Source organism: Festucalex cinctus, chromosome 5 (assembly GCF_051991245.1).
Source record: "Festucalex cinctus isolate MCC-2025b chromosome 5, RoL_Fcin_1.0, whole genome shotgun sequence".
Classification (NCBI taxonomy): domain Eukaryota; kingdom Metazoa; phylum Chordata; class Actinopteri; order Syngnathiformes; family Syngnathidae; genus Festucalex; species Festucalex cinctus.
The window spans coordinates 1,538,019-1,553,845 of NC_135415.1; the positions used below are offsets into that span (position 1 = coordinate 1,538,019).

General features: G+C 40.1%; 1 protein-coding gene across 2 annotated transcripts in view; it reads right to left on the minus strand.

Annotated features, from left to right (window-relative positions):
- Nucleotides 1-1,233: 1,233 nt before the first annotated feature.
- The window catches only part of ydjc (YdjC chitooligosaccharide deacetylase homolog), a 324,913-nt gene continuing 310,319 nt past the window's right edge, over nucleotides 1,234-15,827 (minus strand). For both annotated transcript variants that reach the window (XM_077522777.1, XM_077522778.1), the window contains one exon: nucleotides 1,234-3,589. In XM_077522777.1, coding sequence (XP_077378903.1) covers nucleotides 3,274-3,589 — 316 coding nt within the window. In that variant the 3' untranslated portion in view covers nucleotides 1,234-3,273. The remainder of the gene's footprint in view (nucleotides 3,590-15,827) is intronic.

The window sequence follows — 15,827 nt, forward strand, 5'->3', positions numbered from 1 at the left end:
AAACGAACTTGACAATTTGGCCACACAGGACATACAGAAAAAATTTATGTTCTTAAAACAACGATATTACGACGGTGGGTCTAAATCTATGAAAATATTAGCATGGAAGTTAAGGAAAAAAACAGCAGAAAATACTATTCATCAAATAAGGGACCCAAGGACGAAACAGATTAAATATAAATTGAGCGAAATACAAGATGCCTTTGAAGCATTCTACAAAACTTTGTACGCTAGAGTTCCAGGTGGTAGTGAAATACAAATTGATACATTTCTGGACTCTCTAAGGTTGCCTACCTTGACTGAAGAACAGAACAAAGTGATGACTGATGACATAACAGAAGGCGAGCTGAAAATGGCAATCAATAGACTGAAATTGGGCAAGTCCCCAGGTTTGGATGGCTACGGAGCAGACTGGTATAGAGAATTTAGTGATGTGCTAACTCCTATTTTGCTTCGTACAATGAACTGGACTTTGAAAAAAGCACAAACACCACCTAGTTGGAGAGAGGCGGTAATCTCGGCTATACCAAAAGAGGGAAGAGGGAATGTGCATCATATAGGCCAATATCGGTTCTTAATATTGATTACAGATTATTTACTTCAATAATGGCGAGACGATTAGAGAAGTTTCTACCTATGCTAATACATAACGACCAGACAGGTTTTATACATCGTCGACAAACACTGGACAATATACGTAGGACGCTACATGTTGTGGATTATATACAAAAAATAATACTGAAGCAATGGTAATTAGTGTGGATGCTGAAAAGGCATTTGATTCAGTGAATTGGGGCTTTCTTTACAAGGTTCTTCATAAATTTGGTTTTCATAATGATACGATAAAAATTATACAGGCGCTGTATACCAACCCAACACCGAGGGTCAAAGTCAATGGTTATCTTTCTCACAGTTTTATTTTAGAGAGGGGCTCAAGGCAGGGGTGTGCATGGTCACCATTACTTTTTGCACTTTACCTTGAGCCATTAGCCCAACACATTAGGCAGAACAGAGACATTCAAGGGATTGTCATCAATGGGATAGAACATAAATTGGCGTGTTATGCTGATGATATTTTGGTTTATTTGGGATATCCAACTCAATCACTACCCAAGATTATGCAATCATTTGAGCAATTTGGCTTACTGTCTGGATATAAAATTAATGTGCAGAAAACTCAACTGCTTACATATAATTATGACCCCCCCCCCCCCCCCCCCCCCCCCCCACACACACACACACACACATTAAGGATAACTATCCTCTTGCATGGCAAACAAAATCTCTGAAACACTTGGGAATTATTTTGCCAAAAGAACTGAATAGACTGTCCGTGGTCAATTATCTACCTCTTCAAAATAGGCTCAAGGAAGATGTAGGAAGGTGGAACTTAATCCCCTTCTTTACTTTTAGTTCAAGAATTGAATCAATCAAGATGAACATACTTCCGAGATTCCTATACTTGTTCCAGACCCTGCCAACAGAATTGAGTCAAAATCAGTTCAATGAATGGGACAAAATGTTACTGAAGTATATATGGCAGAATAAGAGACCTCGAGTTCGTCTCAAAACCTTGCAGCTGTCTAAGGAGAAGGGGGGATGGGGACTACCATCACTCAGGGAATATTATTGTGCATCCCAAATGAAAGCAATGGTGTACTGGTGTGACCCTACATATGATGCACAGTGGAAGAGAATGGAAGAGGGTGTGGTTCCGATCCCCATACAAGCCATCCTTGCTGACAGACAAATTCAAAATTATATAGATGCTATAGACAAGTTTGGAAGAGGACTTTAAAACGATATGATCTAGGTAAAGAAATTGTGACTCTGAAATGGTGTGCATATGATTCAGATTTTATGCCCAACAAATCTGACATTGGATTTAAAAATTGGACAACAAGAGGGATAACGGCTCTATGTAAGATAATGAATGGTGGTCAGCTGCTTGGTTTTGAGGCACTCCGGCAAAACTATGGTCTTGAAAAACAAGATTTCTACCGGTACCTACAGATGAGACATTATGTTGAAACAAAACTGAAGGAGGCGAGAGGTGTACAAGTGGATTTGATAGGCATGTTTAGAAAAGCTTATGATTCAAAAATTGAAGGTAAAATTATTTCAGGCATATATAAGGCTCTTTCTAATCTTAAACCATATTCTACATCTTATATTAAAAATAAGTGGGAAACAGAGGGGGAGCTTAACATTACGGAGGAGGAATGGACAATGATATGGAAGTATCAATGGAAATGCACCAGCTCGTTAAGCTGGAAAGAGTTTGGTTGGAAAGGGTTGATAAGATATTTTATCACACCTGAGCAAAAATCCCACTATGATAATAATCCCCCGACTTGTTGGAAAAATTGTGGCAGTCGCAATGCAAACCACTACCACGTGTTCTGGAACTGCTCTTTTATTAAAGTCTATTGGGAGGAAATTCACAAGGCATTACAGAATATATTTAAACGTGTAATATTCTCTGAGATTAAATTTTTGTGGTTTGGACATATCCCTCAGGACTGGTTGAAAAAAAGACAAATAATTGGTTAGCATTTTGTTGGTTGCTAGTAAAAAGGCTCTAACTAGGAAGTGGTTGACACAAGAAACCCCAACGCTAAATGAGTGGATTGACATCACTATGGACATTTACAAAATGGAGAAAATAATGGCATACGTCAATCATAGAAGTGGACAATTTATTTCCTGCTGGGAGAAGTGGATTCATTTTGTAAAACCCCTTAGGCTGGACTTTAATTTTGACAATGATTGAATGAGTCTGAAAAAGACATTACTCCCTATTTGTTTTTTTGTTTTTTTTTGTTTGTTTTTTCTTTTAATAGTTTTATGGCGACAACTTATTGAGTATAAGTATGTATATGTGCTTCGTCTGGTATGTGATTCAGATCTGCATTACGAAGACAGATGTTTTGCACATATGGAGTGTGATTCAAACGTTTTGATTTCTGTTTATTTTCTGTGTTAAAGAATTCAATAAAAAGTTCATTACAAAAAAAAATTTAAAATAAAAAAAATTAAAAAAAAAATCAATAGTTAGAACGTTGCTCCTAAAATAAAATCATTGATTCACAAAATTGCTCCGCAAACAGCAAAAATTATTTTGAACCTTGTAGTAGCGTTCTAGTTTTTATGGTAGCTTTGAAAATGTAGTGACCTGTAATTCTGAATGAAAAGGTCAACAGTTAACTTCACTAACAAATTCATGTAATGTGGATCTCTAATTCACAAATTCATAATGAAGACATCATATTCTTAAAGGTCTTTAAAAGCACAGAGCTGCACTCTTTCCTGGCGGTACATGGCAAGCAGGGACAAGTCGGTGAGCACGCTGAGTTCATGTTGCCGGTCATCTGACTGGGAGAACTCATCCGGTCCTTCTCCGCAGCCACCATTTTGTGGGTGACTGGGGTAACCCGGGTGGACCATGAGTTCTGCTGTGACCACCCGCTCTTCAGAACTGGATGCCATGCAGGAGGACATGCTGAAGACATGACTGAGAGCCCTCTGAAGGTTGGAGACAGACATGTTCTGGCCTACTGTGGTCAATCCCAGGTACACTTCAGGCCACCTGTGGATATTGAAAGGGGTTGACTTTGTCAATCATACTGTTTAGAAGTCCAAGTTAATGTATTGACAATACCCTCCTAATCAACTGAAGTCTGGTATGAATCTGATCCCATTATGTGCATATTAGTGCAAAAACTGTTCTCCGTCTGAAGCATCCGGAAAGTGCTTCATGCAGAGAGAGAATATTCAATGATTCATACAGTTTACTTTGGCAACAGATGGGTGTACATGAGTGGTGTCCAAACTACGGCCCGGGGGCCATTTGCGACCCACCGTCCATTTTTCAGTGGCCCGCGGCATATGCTAAAAATGGCATTTGACTCAGTTAAAATATTTATAATACATTTAATTTTAATACAAGTGCTATTAAAAGCTTATTTTAGTTCACAAAAACTAACGAAATAAACTATAATTCAAAAAACAATTTCCTTAACGAAATAAAATAAAAACAAAAATGCTTTTTAAAAAACGAAAACTAACTGAAATTACATTTTATGTTTACAAAACTAACTAAATCTATAATTACAACAAAAATTTCCTCCGTTTTAGTCTTTGGTAATTAATTTAATGCATGAGACTTTGCGGATGACTTTAAATGTAATTTTTAGTAATTTATTTTGATCTAAACCAGAATAATGACATTTGATAGTATGTCACATAGAAGTGACATCATCGAGTAGCAACCAATAAAAAAGCACCTTCAGATGACGTCGCTCCCATGGTGTTTTTTAAATATTGAGCACAAGTAATACACATTAAAAAAACAAACAAACTAATACTAAAACTAAGCATTTATTAAAGAACTAAAACTAATAAAAACTAACAAAACCACCCTGAAAACTAATTAAAACTAACTGAATTTAAAAAACAAAACAAAAACTAAAATAATTCCAAAACCCTAAAATTCCATAATATTACAAATAAATTGGTTTATGTACTGTAGTATTTTTCTAAATATACAGAAGCACAAATAAATTATTTTAGGACTAAATACAATTTCTGTTCATAACATTACGTGGCCCTTGCGTCCTTCTGATTTTCTGTATGTGGCCCTCAAATGAAAAAGTTTGGACACCCCTGGTGTACATATTTAGGAATTACAATTCCTTATGTTTTTGAAAATATTATTATAATTAAATAATTATCTGCTATGAATCAGTCACAAACATGATAGAAATGCAGGATAGATGGAGTTATTTACCTATTTCTATAATCAGTCCTATTCATATTTGTAAAATATAGTCAAACCTCTGTTTCGAACGCTTCTGTTCTCAACCAAATAGGTTTTCAACCAGAAAATTTGAGAATTTTATGTCTCAGAACTCGTCCAAAAATTCAGCTCTCACTGAAAAAAGCCGAGCGTACCTGAACGAGACTCACTCGGGAGAAAAAGCCAAGCGTACTGAACGCGACTCACTCGGGAGCTGAGCTAACTCGAATGCTTCCTCCCTAGCACTTTCGTGTTCAAAGTTATTGTTCATTGTTATTTACGTAAATCTTTTTTTTTTTAGTTTTGCATCGTGTATTAGCCCCTAATCATGGGTCCAAAGAAAGCAAGTGCAAGTGGTAAAGCTGGTGAAGAAAAGAGGAAAGTAGTGTGCAGAACTATTGAATTTAAAAAATAAATGTTTGCATTTTGTTTTGTTTTTTTCATAATTTTAGATAGGATATCTAAATAAAACGGTGTCTATTTCTACCCTTTTCTATTTATGGTCAACAGTATACAGTGCAGTTTATGGTGTAAAATAGTAAAAAAAAAAAAAAAAAAAAACTTGAAAAGTTTTTTTTAGACTTGGAACGGATTAAAATTATTTACATTAATTATAATGGGGAAAATTGTTTCGGATTTTGAACAAATCGCTTTTAGAACAGCCTTCTGGAACGGATTATGTTCCAAAACCGAGGTTTTGACTGTATCAGTTTTATTATTTATATATCCTACTTTTCCCTATTGATTCCCTCTTCAGGAGCGCTTCAAGAATTTTTTTTGTTGCTTTGGTTATTTTTCTTGTGATTTTGTATTTTATCTTTGATGGTTACCCGTTACGGCATGAAATGTTCTCAGCAATTTGGCCATGACAAATATCTGTGTTTGATGGTTGCGCTTCTTTCGGCAGCAAGAAATTATTAGGGGCGGAGCAGCGACCGTTTTCAACTACTATATGACAGGTGCGAGGCATCAAATTTTGTCTTTAATATTTGCTCTGCCACAAAGGAGCAGATGCTTAACAAATCCCGTATATATGCTCCAAAAAAAAAAAAAAACCTCACATTTCCATTAATAGTCACAACCTAAAGGCCTATATAATATTCTTTCAAATATTTTTATTGTGAGACAAAACACGATGATAAAACAGACTCCACAACAAGCATTGCTTCTCATTTTCCAAACATAACATCAGCTACACATTCCAAGCAACTATAAAAACATAAGACAGAATAAAAGAAAATGCAATAGCCTAATAAGAAAAAATGTAGCTAAACAAAAACATAACACAAATTGCAACTAAACTCTCCTTCCCCCCAACCCCATCCCCTGAGTGCTACTAAAAATAAAGATGATCACTGCACCGTGTATACTAACTAGGGATGTTCAATACCACTTTTTTTCAGACCGATTCCGATACTCAGACCCTCAGTACTCACCGATACCAACTGCCGATTCCAGTAGTACATTTTGACAAATAAAAAAAAATAAAAAAATCACTAAAAGATATTTTTAATAGTGCTGTCAAACGATTAAAAATTTTAATCTGATTAATCACACTTTTTCATTTTGATTAATCACGATTAATCAGCTACTTTTTATTTTATTTTTTATATTACTTGCGTAATATAAAATACATATTTTGACATTAACACATTTTATTATCTGAATGTCATTTGCAAACATTGATTAAATGCATGTACACAATTGCATGCATGCGTGTATTGCTCAAAATGTAACAGCATCATAACAATTGGGTGCAATTCAGCAATTATTCATTATTTAAATGCAAATTACTTTTGTTTTACCTGAAGTCCCGTCGGCGTGTTTTTTTTTAAAGCAAAATTTCCCACCGAGCACACCAACAGGAGTCACCCCGCTCATCTTGGAACAACAGGCGTAGGAAATGCCGTGCATTGACCTAATCACTGACCTGCACAGCCTTCAATGTAACCATCCGCAGTTACATCCATCCATCCATTTTCCTGACCGCTTATTCCTCACAAGGGTCGCAGGGGGTGCTAGCGCCTATCTCAGCTGGCTCTGGGCAGTAGGCGGGGGACACCCTGGACTGGTTGCCAGCCAATCGCCGGGCACACAGAGACGAACAACCATGCACACGCACACCTAGGGACAATTCGGAGCGCCTAATTAACCTGCCATGCATGTCTTTGGAATGTGGGAGGAGACCGGAGTACCGCGAGAAGACCCACGCGGGCACGGGGAGAACATGCAAACTCCACCCAGGAAGGCCGGAGCCTGGACTCGAACCGGAGTCCTCAAAACTGGGAGGCTGACGTGCTAACCACTAATCCACCGTGCCGCCCTCTGCAGTTACATTCAAGGCTCAAGTGCGGTCGAAAAAAAATAGTGCGATTAATCTGCGTTAATACGTGATTAATGCAACATTTTTCTGTGATTAATTAATCTATTAACGCGTTAACTTTGACAGCCCTAATTTTTAAACAAATATATTTCCTTTAATTTTTACAAAAAAAAACCCAACACAGTCACTCTTCAATAGTCTTAATGCTCAAAATAAAACACAAAAGTGCTATTTTAGTTTCAGATTCACAATTTTGAAGTATTTCCAAACCGGTGACGTTTTGGCGAAAAACTGCTGCAAGCTAGCGCCAGTTACAGGCAAGGAGGACTCACTTAACGTCTTCCCCCTCTGCCATCGGTCGCTTGTACTCGTCTGCGTCACGAGTACCTGAAAAAAGGCTGGTATCGGCCCGATACCGATACCTGGTAGCGGTACTCGCCCATCCCTAATTACGAACCATCCTTTCGCTCTATGAATGACAACATTGGTCTCCAAATCTTTTCAAAGTCTTCAAGTCTCTCACAAAGGACATACCGAATCCTCTCCAGGTTTAATCAGTCAGTAGTGGCAGCCCAGCTTTAAAAGTTGGTGTATTTTTTCCCTTCCAAAGCAACAGGATTAATTTCTTTGCACTCAACTCAATTTTATTTACGAAGCGCTTTAAGAACAGGCAAAGCTGTATAGAAAGTGCTGTACATAAACATAAATATCAGTTGTGCAGTAAAGCACAGGTGTCAAACTCTGGCCCGCAGTGTAATTATATTTGGCCCGCGAGGCAATTTCAAATTATTAGAGCTGGCCCGCCCACACCCGTCACCATGTGCGGGCCATAGGGGGTCCGTGCCCGCCCACCAAGATGATTGGGATGTTACGTTTGTGTTAGCTGCTTCAGTTCATTGCTTCTAATGCTCGCCGAATTGTTCTTGTTTTTGGCGTCGGCTACGGCCAACGGTGGCCGTTTGTACAAGACAACTAAAAAGGGTGACATTGCCAAGTAACTAACGTTTTCTGGCGGCATTCTTGAAAGATGTCACAATATGAAGAAATATTGGTATGGTTTTGTTTGATTGATAGTCTTATCTGCAACAGCCATCACAGTCTTATTGAAAATAATGCTAGGTATGCCTTACGCTGACTTCAGCCTGGTTCACACGGCAAAATTTTAAAATTGTCGGCCGATTTCCAATCTTTGACAGACACCACACGTGAAGAGAAAAAATCACGGGAGTTCCAGTTTTGAACGTACCGTGCGTGGTGTGCGGCCACACTGCACAATCAACACACTCCACACGAGCCGAGTTCATTCAAGAATGTGATGGGAAGTCTTGCAAAACCTCTCGAGATTAAACGTGGCTTCCGAGTTGTCAACATGAGTCGATCCTGGTTTTCAGCCGAAAAAGCAGCATAAAAAGAAAAGGTGTTGAGGAGTGTAAATGGGCACTGGCGAGACATCGCTTGCCCTCGGCTCGGTGCTGGCGGCGCGGGTCGGCGTCCCACCCGGAGACCACGTTTATTTGTGGAGAATGTGTGTGCGTGTATAAAAAAAAAAATACAAATAATTAAAAAAATAAAATAAAAAGTGTAACAGCACGAACACGGACTTTCTACTGCTTATGACTGATTTTGGATTCCCACCGGCTTCCTCGCTGGCTCGCTTTCTGATTGGCTGCACGTCACTGTCAATCTGCTGCGCGGAGCGAAATCGGGCCAAAAAATCCAACATGTTGGATATGCCCGATTTCAAGCCCGAGCGCCGATATCGGGAGGCGCCGTATGGTGACAATTCACATGGCAGGATTATCTGTGAAGATTATCGCTTGCGTATCGGCGCATCCTTACGATTGTCGGGAGGGAGGGGAAATTCGGGGCTAAAATCGAGCCAATTCTCCTGCCGTGTGAACCAGGCTTTATACGCATACGCGACAAATATGTCAATGTTGGCGTGCAATGCAAGAGTCATGTACATTTTGTACAAGTGAAGCTGCAAGTTTCTGAGAACGCTGGCGCACAAGACAAGTGAGGAGGGACATACTACAAACTACATTTCTGTCGGCAACTAAAGAGTCACTTGGGGGAAAAAAACTACAGGTCCCACATATCGTTTTGGCATCTACAATGAGGTAGGATTTTGCTTTCCTTTTTTCTTTTTAATTCTGCTGCAGACACCGTTCAAACAGGTGGCCCCTTCGAAGCAATATGTCAGCACATCCGCCCTATTGGATGTGGCAATTGTATTTGCCATTACATCTGCAAAAATAGTAAGATTGACTTTGAATGGGATAATATAATCAAAGGTAATAAAATTCTTTATTACTCCAATGAGTTGTGGCTTGATGATACATCTCCAAGGAGAAACAGAAGGAGGCATCTTTACAAATAGCTTCACTTTGCCTCATCCAATATGGCTGTGGCGTCAACGTACTCACGACGCCACTGCAGTCTACTTTATGTGTGTGTACTGTAAATGCGGTCTATGATAATACTGTCAGCGGGCGCCATTCAATGGATAGATGCACGACAGTACTACATAAATTTATCCAAATATATTGGGCAAGTTAATGCTGTCAGTATGGTATTCATAATAATTGGGCCCGCCCATGCATTTCATGTGGCCCCCTTAAGCTGGGGCTCTGGTGACGGGTCTGGGCCCACCGGTATTACATGGCGACAGAGCTGTAATGCCACATTCACCGCTTATACTACAAATCCCATGATGCTCTGCTGTTGTTTTGGCATGTCAAAACAAGTGACAGAGGCAGACACGCCCCCTCCTCTATGTCAGTAGCGTCTATGGTAGCAGTTAGGGGTGTGAATTGCCTAGTACCTGACGATTCGATTCGTATCACGATTCACAGGTCACGATTCGATTCGATACCGATTAATCCCGATACGAATTTATAAGTCGATTGTTGCGATTTTTTTCATTCAAATTTAGAAAATGCTAATCAGTAAGCTTGTAGAGTGTAAGATTTATATGAAAATGTATGATTTATTTATCTGAAATTTCAGTCTTATAGAGGTTGTAATCTGTTTCATGTTTGAACACCATTAAAATAAAATATTAAGGCTTAATGTTCCGTTCATATAACATTCTTCCATGCTCAAGGTGTGAATCCTTAAAAAAAAAAAAAAAAAAAAAAATCGATTCTGCCGATTATTGAATAGATTCGAGAATCGCGCGATGTATCGCGATATATCGCCGAATCTATTTTTTTTTAACACCCCTAGTAGCAGTTATGGATGTATTAACTCTTTGACTGCCAGCCATTTCCAAAAAAGATCACCTCGTACTGCCAGCTGATTTAGAGCATTTTGACTGATGTTTCAAGGCCCACAGAAAATTGTGTGTTAAGACTATGCAAACACAGAGACTACCAAGTGAAAGATTGACGTCTCATCTTTCATCAGAAAAGAAAAAGTGTGTTTCTATCTTATTTCGCTTTCCCATAATCTGCAGGAGAAAACAGGTTGGTTTAAGCGAAATCCCGTCTTTTGGACGAAAAGTCTGAGAAAAAGAGGGTTTTTGTGAAACGATGTATTTCATGCACATCTTTGATTTTGCCACTGTTGTTTTTTTTCTGTTGTAGACCACAAACACCTGAAGAGTGCTTTCCTTCGATAAAACACTTAACACCGACAATAAAAAGTGTTTTTAATGGCAAATAAACAATTTATTTACAGTAAAGAGTATAACAATGTGACTATCTTGACAAACTAACTTGTAGTGAAAAGGAAGATTTCATGCCCGTTTCATGCCAGTCGGAATTTTTCAGGCAACGATCTGCAAATACAAATTGAAATGATCATATTGTAATTACTTATTTTACAGCAGTGTGATGCAAATACTGTATGTATTTACTTTTCTTCTTGGATCTGGTGGGAGTTGCAATACTCCTGGCTCTCTGAGCTGTATTGCAGCTGTGTAATGAAGTGGTTTTTTTTAACCTCTACCCGATAAGCTGCAGTGGGCCGGGACGATCAGACGATCGGGCACGGAGCTTGTAGCATAATGCACGATCTGTGAATTGTACATTTTACATTAGTTAGGCAACAGTTGTTATTGTGTATATCAGCAGAGTTACACATGCTGTTTGTCACCTCTACACAAACGTTTGATGAACTAGTAAAAGCTAGTTAGCGAGCTAGCTCGTAGCATGTTAGCGCTTACCTTAGCATATTTCTGGCTGGATCTGAGGATGTTGATTTGCTGTCTAATCATATTTTTCACGCTCGGATTGTTTCCGCTCCTCCAATGATGAGTTGGGCTGATCATAAAATGTCTGACTCGCCGCGTGTCATCTAGGATCCACGGAAGCCCGTAAAGCCAGCCTGATCTGTACTGTTCCAAACAGTAGCCACTAACGTCACACCCCCTCCTCTTCCCATTGGGGGTGGGTTGAGATGACGCAAAAGAGAGTGGTCACTGCCATCTAGTGGCCATAGTTAGTCATTACAGTACAGGATCCGTTTAAAACTGCAACCACGGCTGGTCAAGGCTTTCCTCTGTAAATTCCCATTAAAAGCACAGTTTTCGGCAATTCCCGTCGGCGGCGCTATACTGTCTGTTTGTAGGGTTCGGCAATTGCTGAACCTGGCAGACAAAGAGTTACTTATTTTATTAATGCAGGCCCTGGATATTGAATGCAGTGACTTCAAATTATGAGTCAATAAACGAGGATTTTGATTTTTATTCGTTGCATTTCTCCAAGTGAGAAAGAGTTAAAGTAAAAGCAACGGGGAGCCCCTACAGAGAGAATTACTACTTCCTCAAGCGCCGTTCAAGTTATTAATCCGTCGCAAACGACGACCCCCATTATCGCTACATGACTAAAACAATTTTAAAACTGTGGTTCCTATCTCTTAGCAGTGTACGCCATAAGTATTCACATGAAATAGAGTATTTTTCCTGTCACATTTGGCTTTTTTTTTTTTCCCCAGACAGAAAAGAGGACCACCCACGCCATTCAGCTCTCAACCCTAACAGTTTTTTTTATTTTTCATGCAAGTTTGTAAAGGACCAACTTTTTCAGATGAAGACGGCACCATGTGTTTGAGTAGGCAGAAAAAAAATACTATTACATAAGTATAACTTAACAAAAAACAAACATCTATGCATAGAGCCAATATTTGCTGCATATCATAACAAAAGTACAGAAGTAAGAATAGGCTAGGTGTCAGAAGAGTAAGGTCCGGCTCGGGAAGAGAGGAGGCAGAGACTAAAACTTGTGTTTGGTAATTTCACCATGTATTAAATTACAACGTGAACAACAACCCTAGTGGACAGGACAAATATACACATATGTACAAGAGACAAAATGAATGGCCATTCAATGAAAGTAATACATTTTCAATCATTTACCATGGGGGGGAAAAAATAAAGGAAAAAAGGGAAAAGAAAGAAACAACTCTTTATCTAGGCGCGGATTGAACGATCTGATGGATAATTTCCAAAGTTCTGAAATATGAAGTTCATTTGTTGGCAATCGCACATTCACAGTTCACTTGCGCAAAAACGTAGTCACAGTTCATGCAACCAGCAATATAGTGATCCAATTGTCCAGCAACCGATGTGTATGAGTGAATGTGAGTAACTGAGAGAATGAATCCGGGGGGGTTGCAGATCAGAGTGCAAGTGATGGAAATGTGCAGGGTCGGCTACCCTTAGCTGCATTCAATGTTCGTTGACTGTTCCTGGGCTTAGCTCACCATCAATTCAAGTCTGGCCTGTATGAAACAGGACCATCTTAATATTCTTTGTGTACACAAATAAGAAACTACATTGCATAAATAACACTAACAGCATTATCAATCCAAAAGTTCCAATCCATCATCAATATTGTACAATATAAATCTATTAGACATGTCAATCAATTTATCAAAACAAATGTACTATATGAAAGTGCTAAAGTTGTGCAAAATTAGCAATAGCAGCATTAAATTTAATTCATAAGAATAATATATTCTAATGAAGATGTATAAAACCTACACAATTCAAGTACATTCAAATATCAAAAAGAACAACATTTAGTAAAATACTGTTCAGTATTATTACATTTCAAACAATCAAATCTGGGTAAAACGCCACATTGTACATAAAATACGAGCTAACAGTGAATAATCAGTACCATTAATCACTTCATTCAGTCGTTTGAGAACCATGTCAATGCACCACAGAAATGGCTCATGTTAACACATGACTCACCAATTCGACTTTTCAAACAACCGCAACGGTGAAACAATGCTGGCAGTCGGCTCTACAAGTCAATAAGTAGGCGTTTAAGTTTCAACATAACTATATTCAAGATAGAGCTTTCTAAAAAACCCACCTCGATCCATAACAAACATTTCCACACGCGTTGCCTGGCTCCTTCCGCACTACTGACCATAAGCGGCTCTTATTGGTGGTACGTGCGGTCACATGACAGAGCGCGGCAATACATCAAAGATCATTTATAAAGGCAAGAGCGTACACTCAACAGGTCGTCTTGGTACTCGTTACACCCTCCCCCCTTTAGACCATGCACCTCCGCGTGCATGTTACACAATGCGAACAGGAGAATCAGACTTTGAGTTTACTACAGGGGTGGCAGTAAATGCCTTGCCGTAGGCGTCAGCCAGACTATGGAAAACCGTCTGAACAACCGAGATCAAAGGATTACCTAAAGTAGAATAGGCGAGGGGGGTGGGTGGCCGTGACTGTCTTAAAGAGCGACGGACAATCTCAGGCTCAACCACCGATGGGTACAGAATCCCCAGAGTCATCAAGTAGATCTACTTGGTGAGGGACACGCTCAGCCGACTTGACGGATGTCTCTGCTTGGCCACCATTCTCTGCTTCTCCATCCATCTTGTCCAGATCCCTGACTTCAGGTTGGGTTGCGACAGACCCATCTTCTGCAGGTAAGCGCTCTTCATTATTTTCCACAGATGGAGATTGCAATGTGACATCAACAGAGGATCCTCCAAGATCAGCTAAGTGGTCCTCCACAGGTTCAGCAAGTGTAGGCGCAGGCGCGTCCCTCAGTGTTGGCGAGGTCAAGAGACTTGTGGGGCGTGGAGGTGAAAGTGGTTCGTCAACTGTCTTTTTGATTTCAAATGTCTCTGGAAAGGGGTTCGCAAATAAAGGCAGATCACAATCTTCCTCATCACTCAAGTCTTCAGTAATAGGAACAGCATTGTGTTGACTGCGAGTCACTGGTCTCCGAGGGGGTGTGACCTCAGAAAGTGTATGACAAGAATTAGAAGGTAGAAATCCGCAAGGGAGAAGAAGATCACGGTGAAGTGTCCGAGTTGGAGCATCTTCCTGTTTCTCATGTCTGACAGTGTACACTGGGAGATCTCCAGCACGACTGAGAACAATGTACGTGTCACGCTCCCACTTATCTTCTAATTTGTGTTTCCCACGCAGCCTGACGTTGCGAACAAGAACACGATCACCAACTTCCAGATGAGATGGAATTATGCGTCGGTCAAATCGAATCTTGTTTCGCTCTGCTAATTTCTCTGCATTCCTGGTGGCAAGTTGAAAACTTTGCTCAAGCCTGGACCGCAACTGCTCGACATATTGTGAATGTGACTTGGTCTGACTCTCTCGAACTGGAAGACCAAAGGCAAGGTCGACTGGAAGACGGGGTAAACGACCAAACATTAGTTTGTACGGTGTAAATCCAGTAACATCACTTTTCGTACAGTTGTATGCGTGACAGAGGGGTTTCACATATTCTTTCCACCGCATCTTCCGCTTGGGTTCCAAAGTTCAAAGCATACTTAGAAGAGTTCTGTTGAACCGCTCCACAGGGTTTCCCCGTGGGTGGTATGGAGTAGTCCTTGTCTTCACAATGCCGGCAATTTCACAGAGTTCTTTTATAAGCTTAGATTCGAAATCAGGTCCTTGATCAGAATGAAGACGTTCAGGAATGCCATAGTAGACTATGAAGTTTTCCCATAAGCAACGTGCCACAGTCCGCGCTTTTTGATTTGCCGTGGGTAGAGCAAGAGCAAACTTCGTGAAGTGATCTGTAATGACAAGAATGTCTTTGGTGTTGCTTTGGTCCGGTTCTAGTGACAAAAAATCCATACAAATCAATTCAAGCGGCCGGGTGGTAGTGATATTGACCAAAGGCGCAGATTTCTCCGGAAGGGACTTCCTTCTGACACACCGATCACAGGTTCTGATTTTGGTCTCGTCAGCTGACATGCGCGGCCAAAAGAATCTGGAACGTGCGAGATCCAAAGTACGTTCCACACCTAGATGTCCCATGTCGTTATGTAGACTTTTCAGAACCAAGGATCGCAGCTCTTCAGGGAGAACAAGTTGAAATATGGTTTGCTCGCCATCCTGCTCTTCCTGTACAAAACACCATCCAACAGTTTAAGGCGGTTTAACTCCCGAAGTAGAAGAGCAAGTTCAGGAAGCTCTTGTCTTGCTGTGGGAGGGACTCGCTCGCCGGTTTCCAACTGGTGAATCACTGCTTGGATGGATGGATCAGATCTTTGTTTCGTCATAAGTTCTTGAAGAGATAGAGATGGAACAACTGGCAATCCATGTTGACTTTCATCAATATAGCTTTAGGGAATAGCCTTGGCGGACATAGTCATGGACTCGACTAAAGTGAAAGCATGGGAATCAGCAGAGAGAGTCAACGAGCAGGGTTTCACAAGATGGTTTTGGCAAATAGCTGCAACAACATCTAGCGCAACTCCACA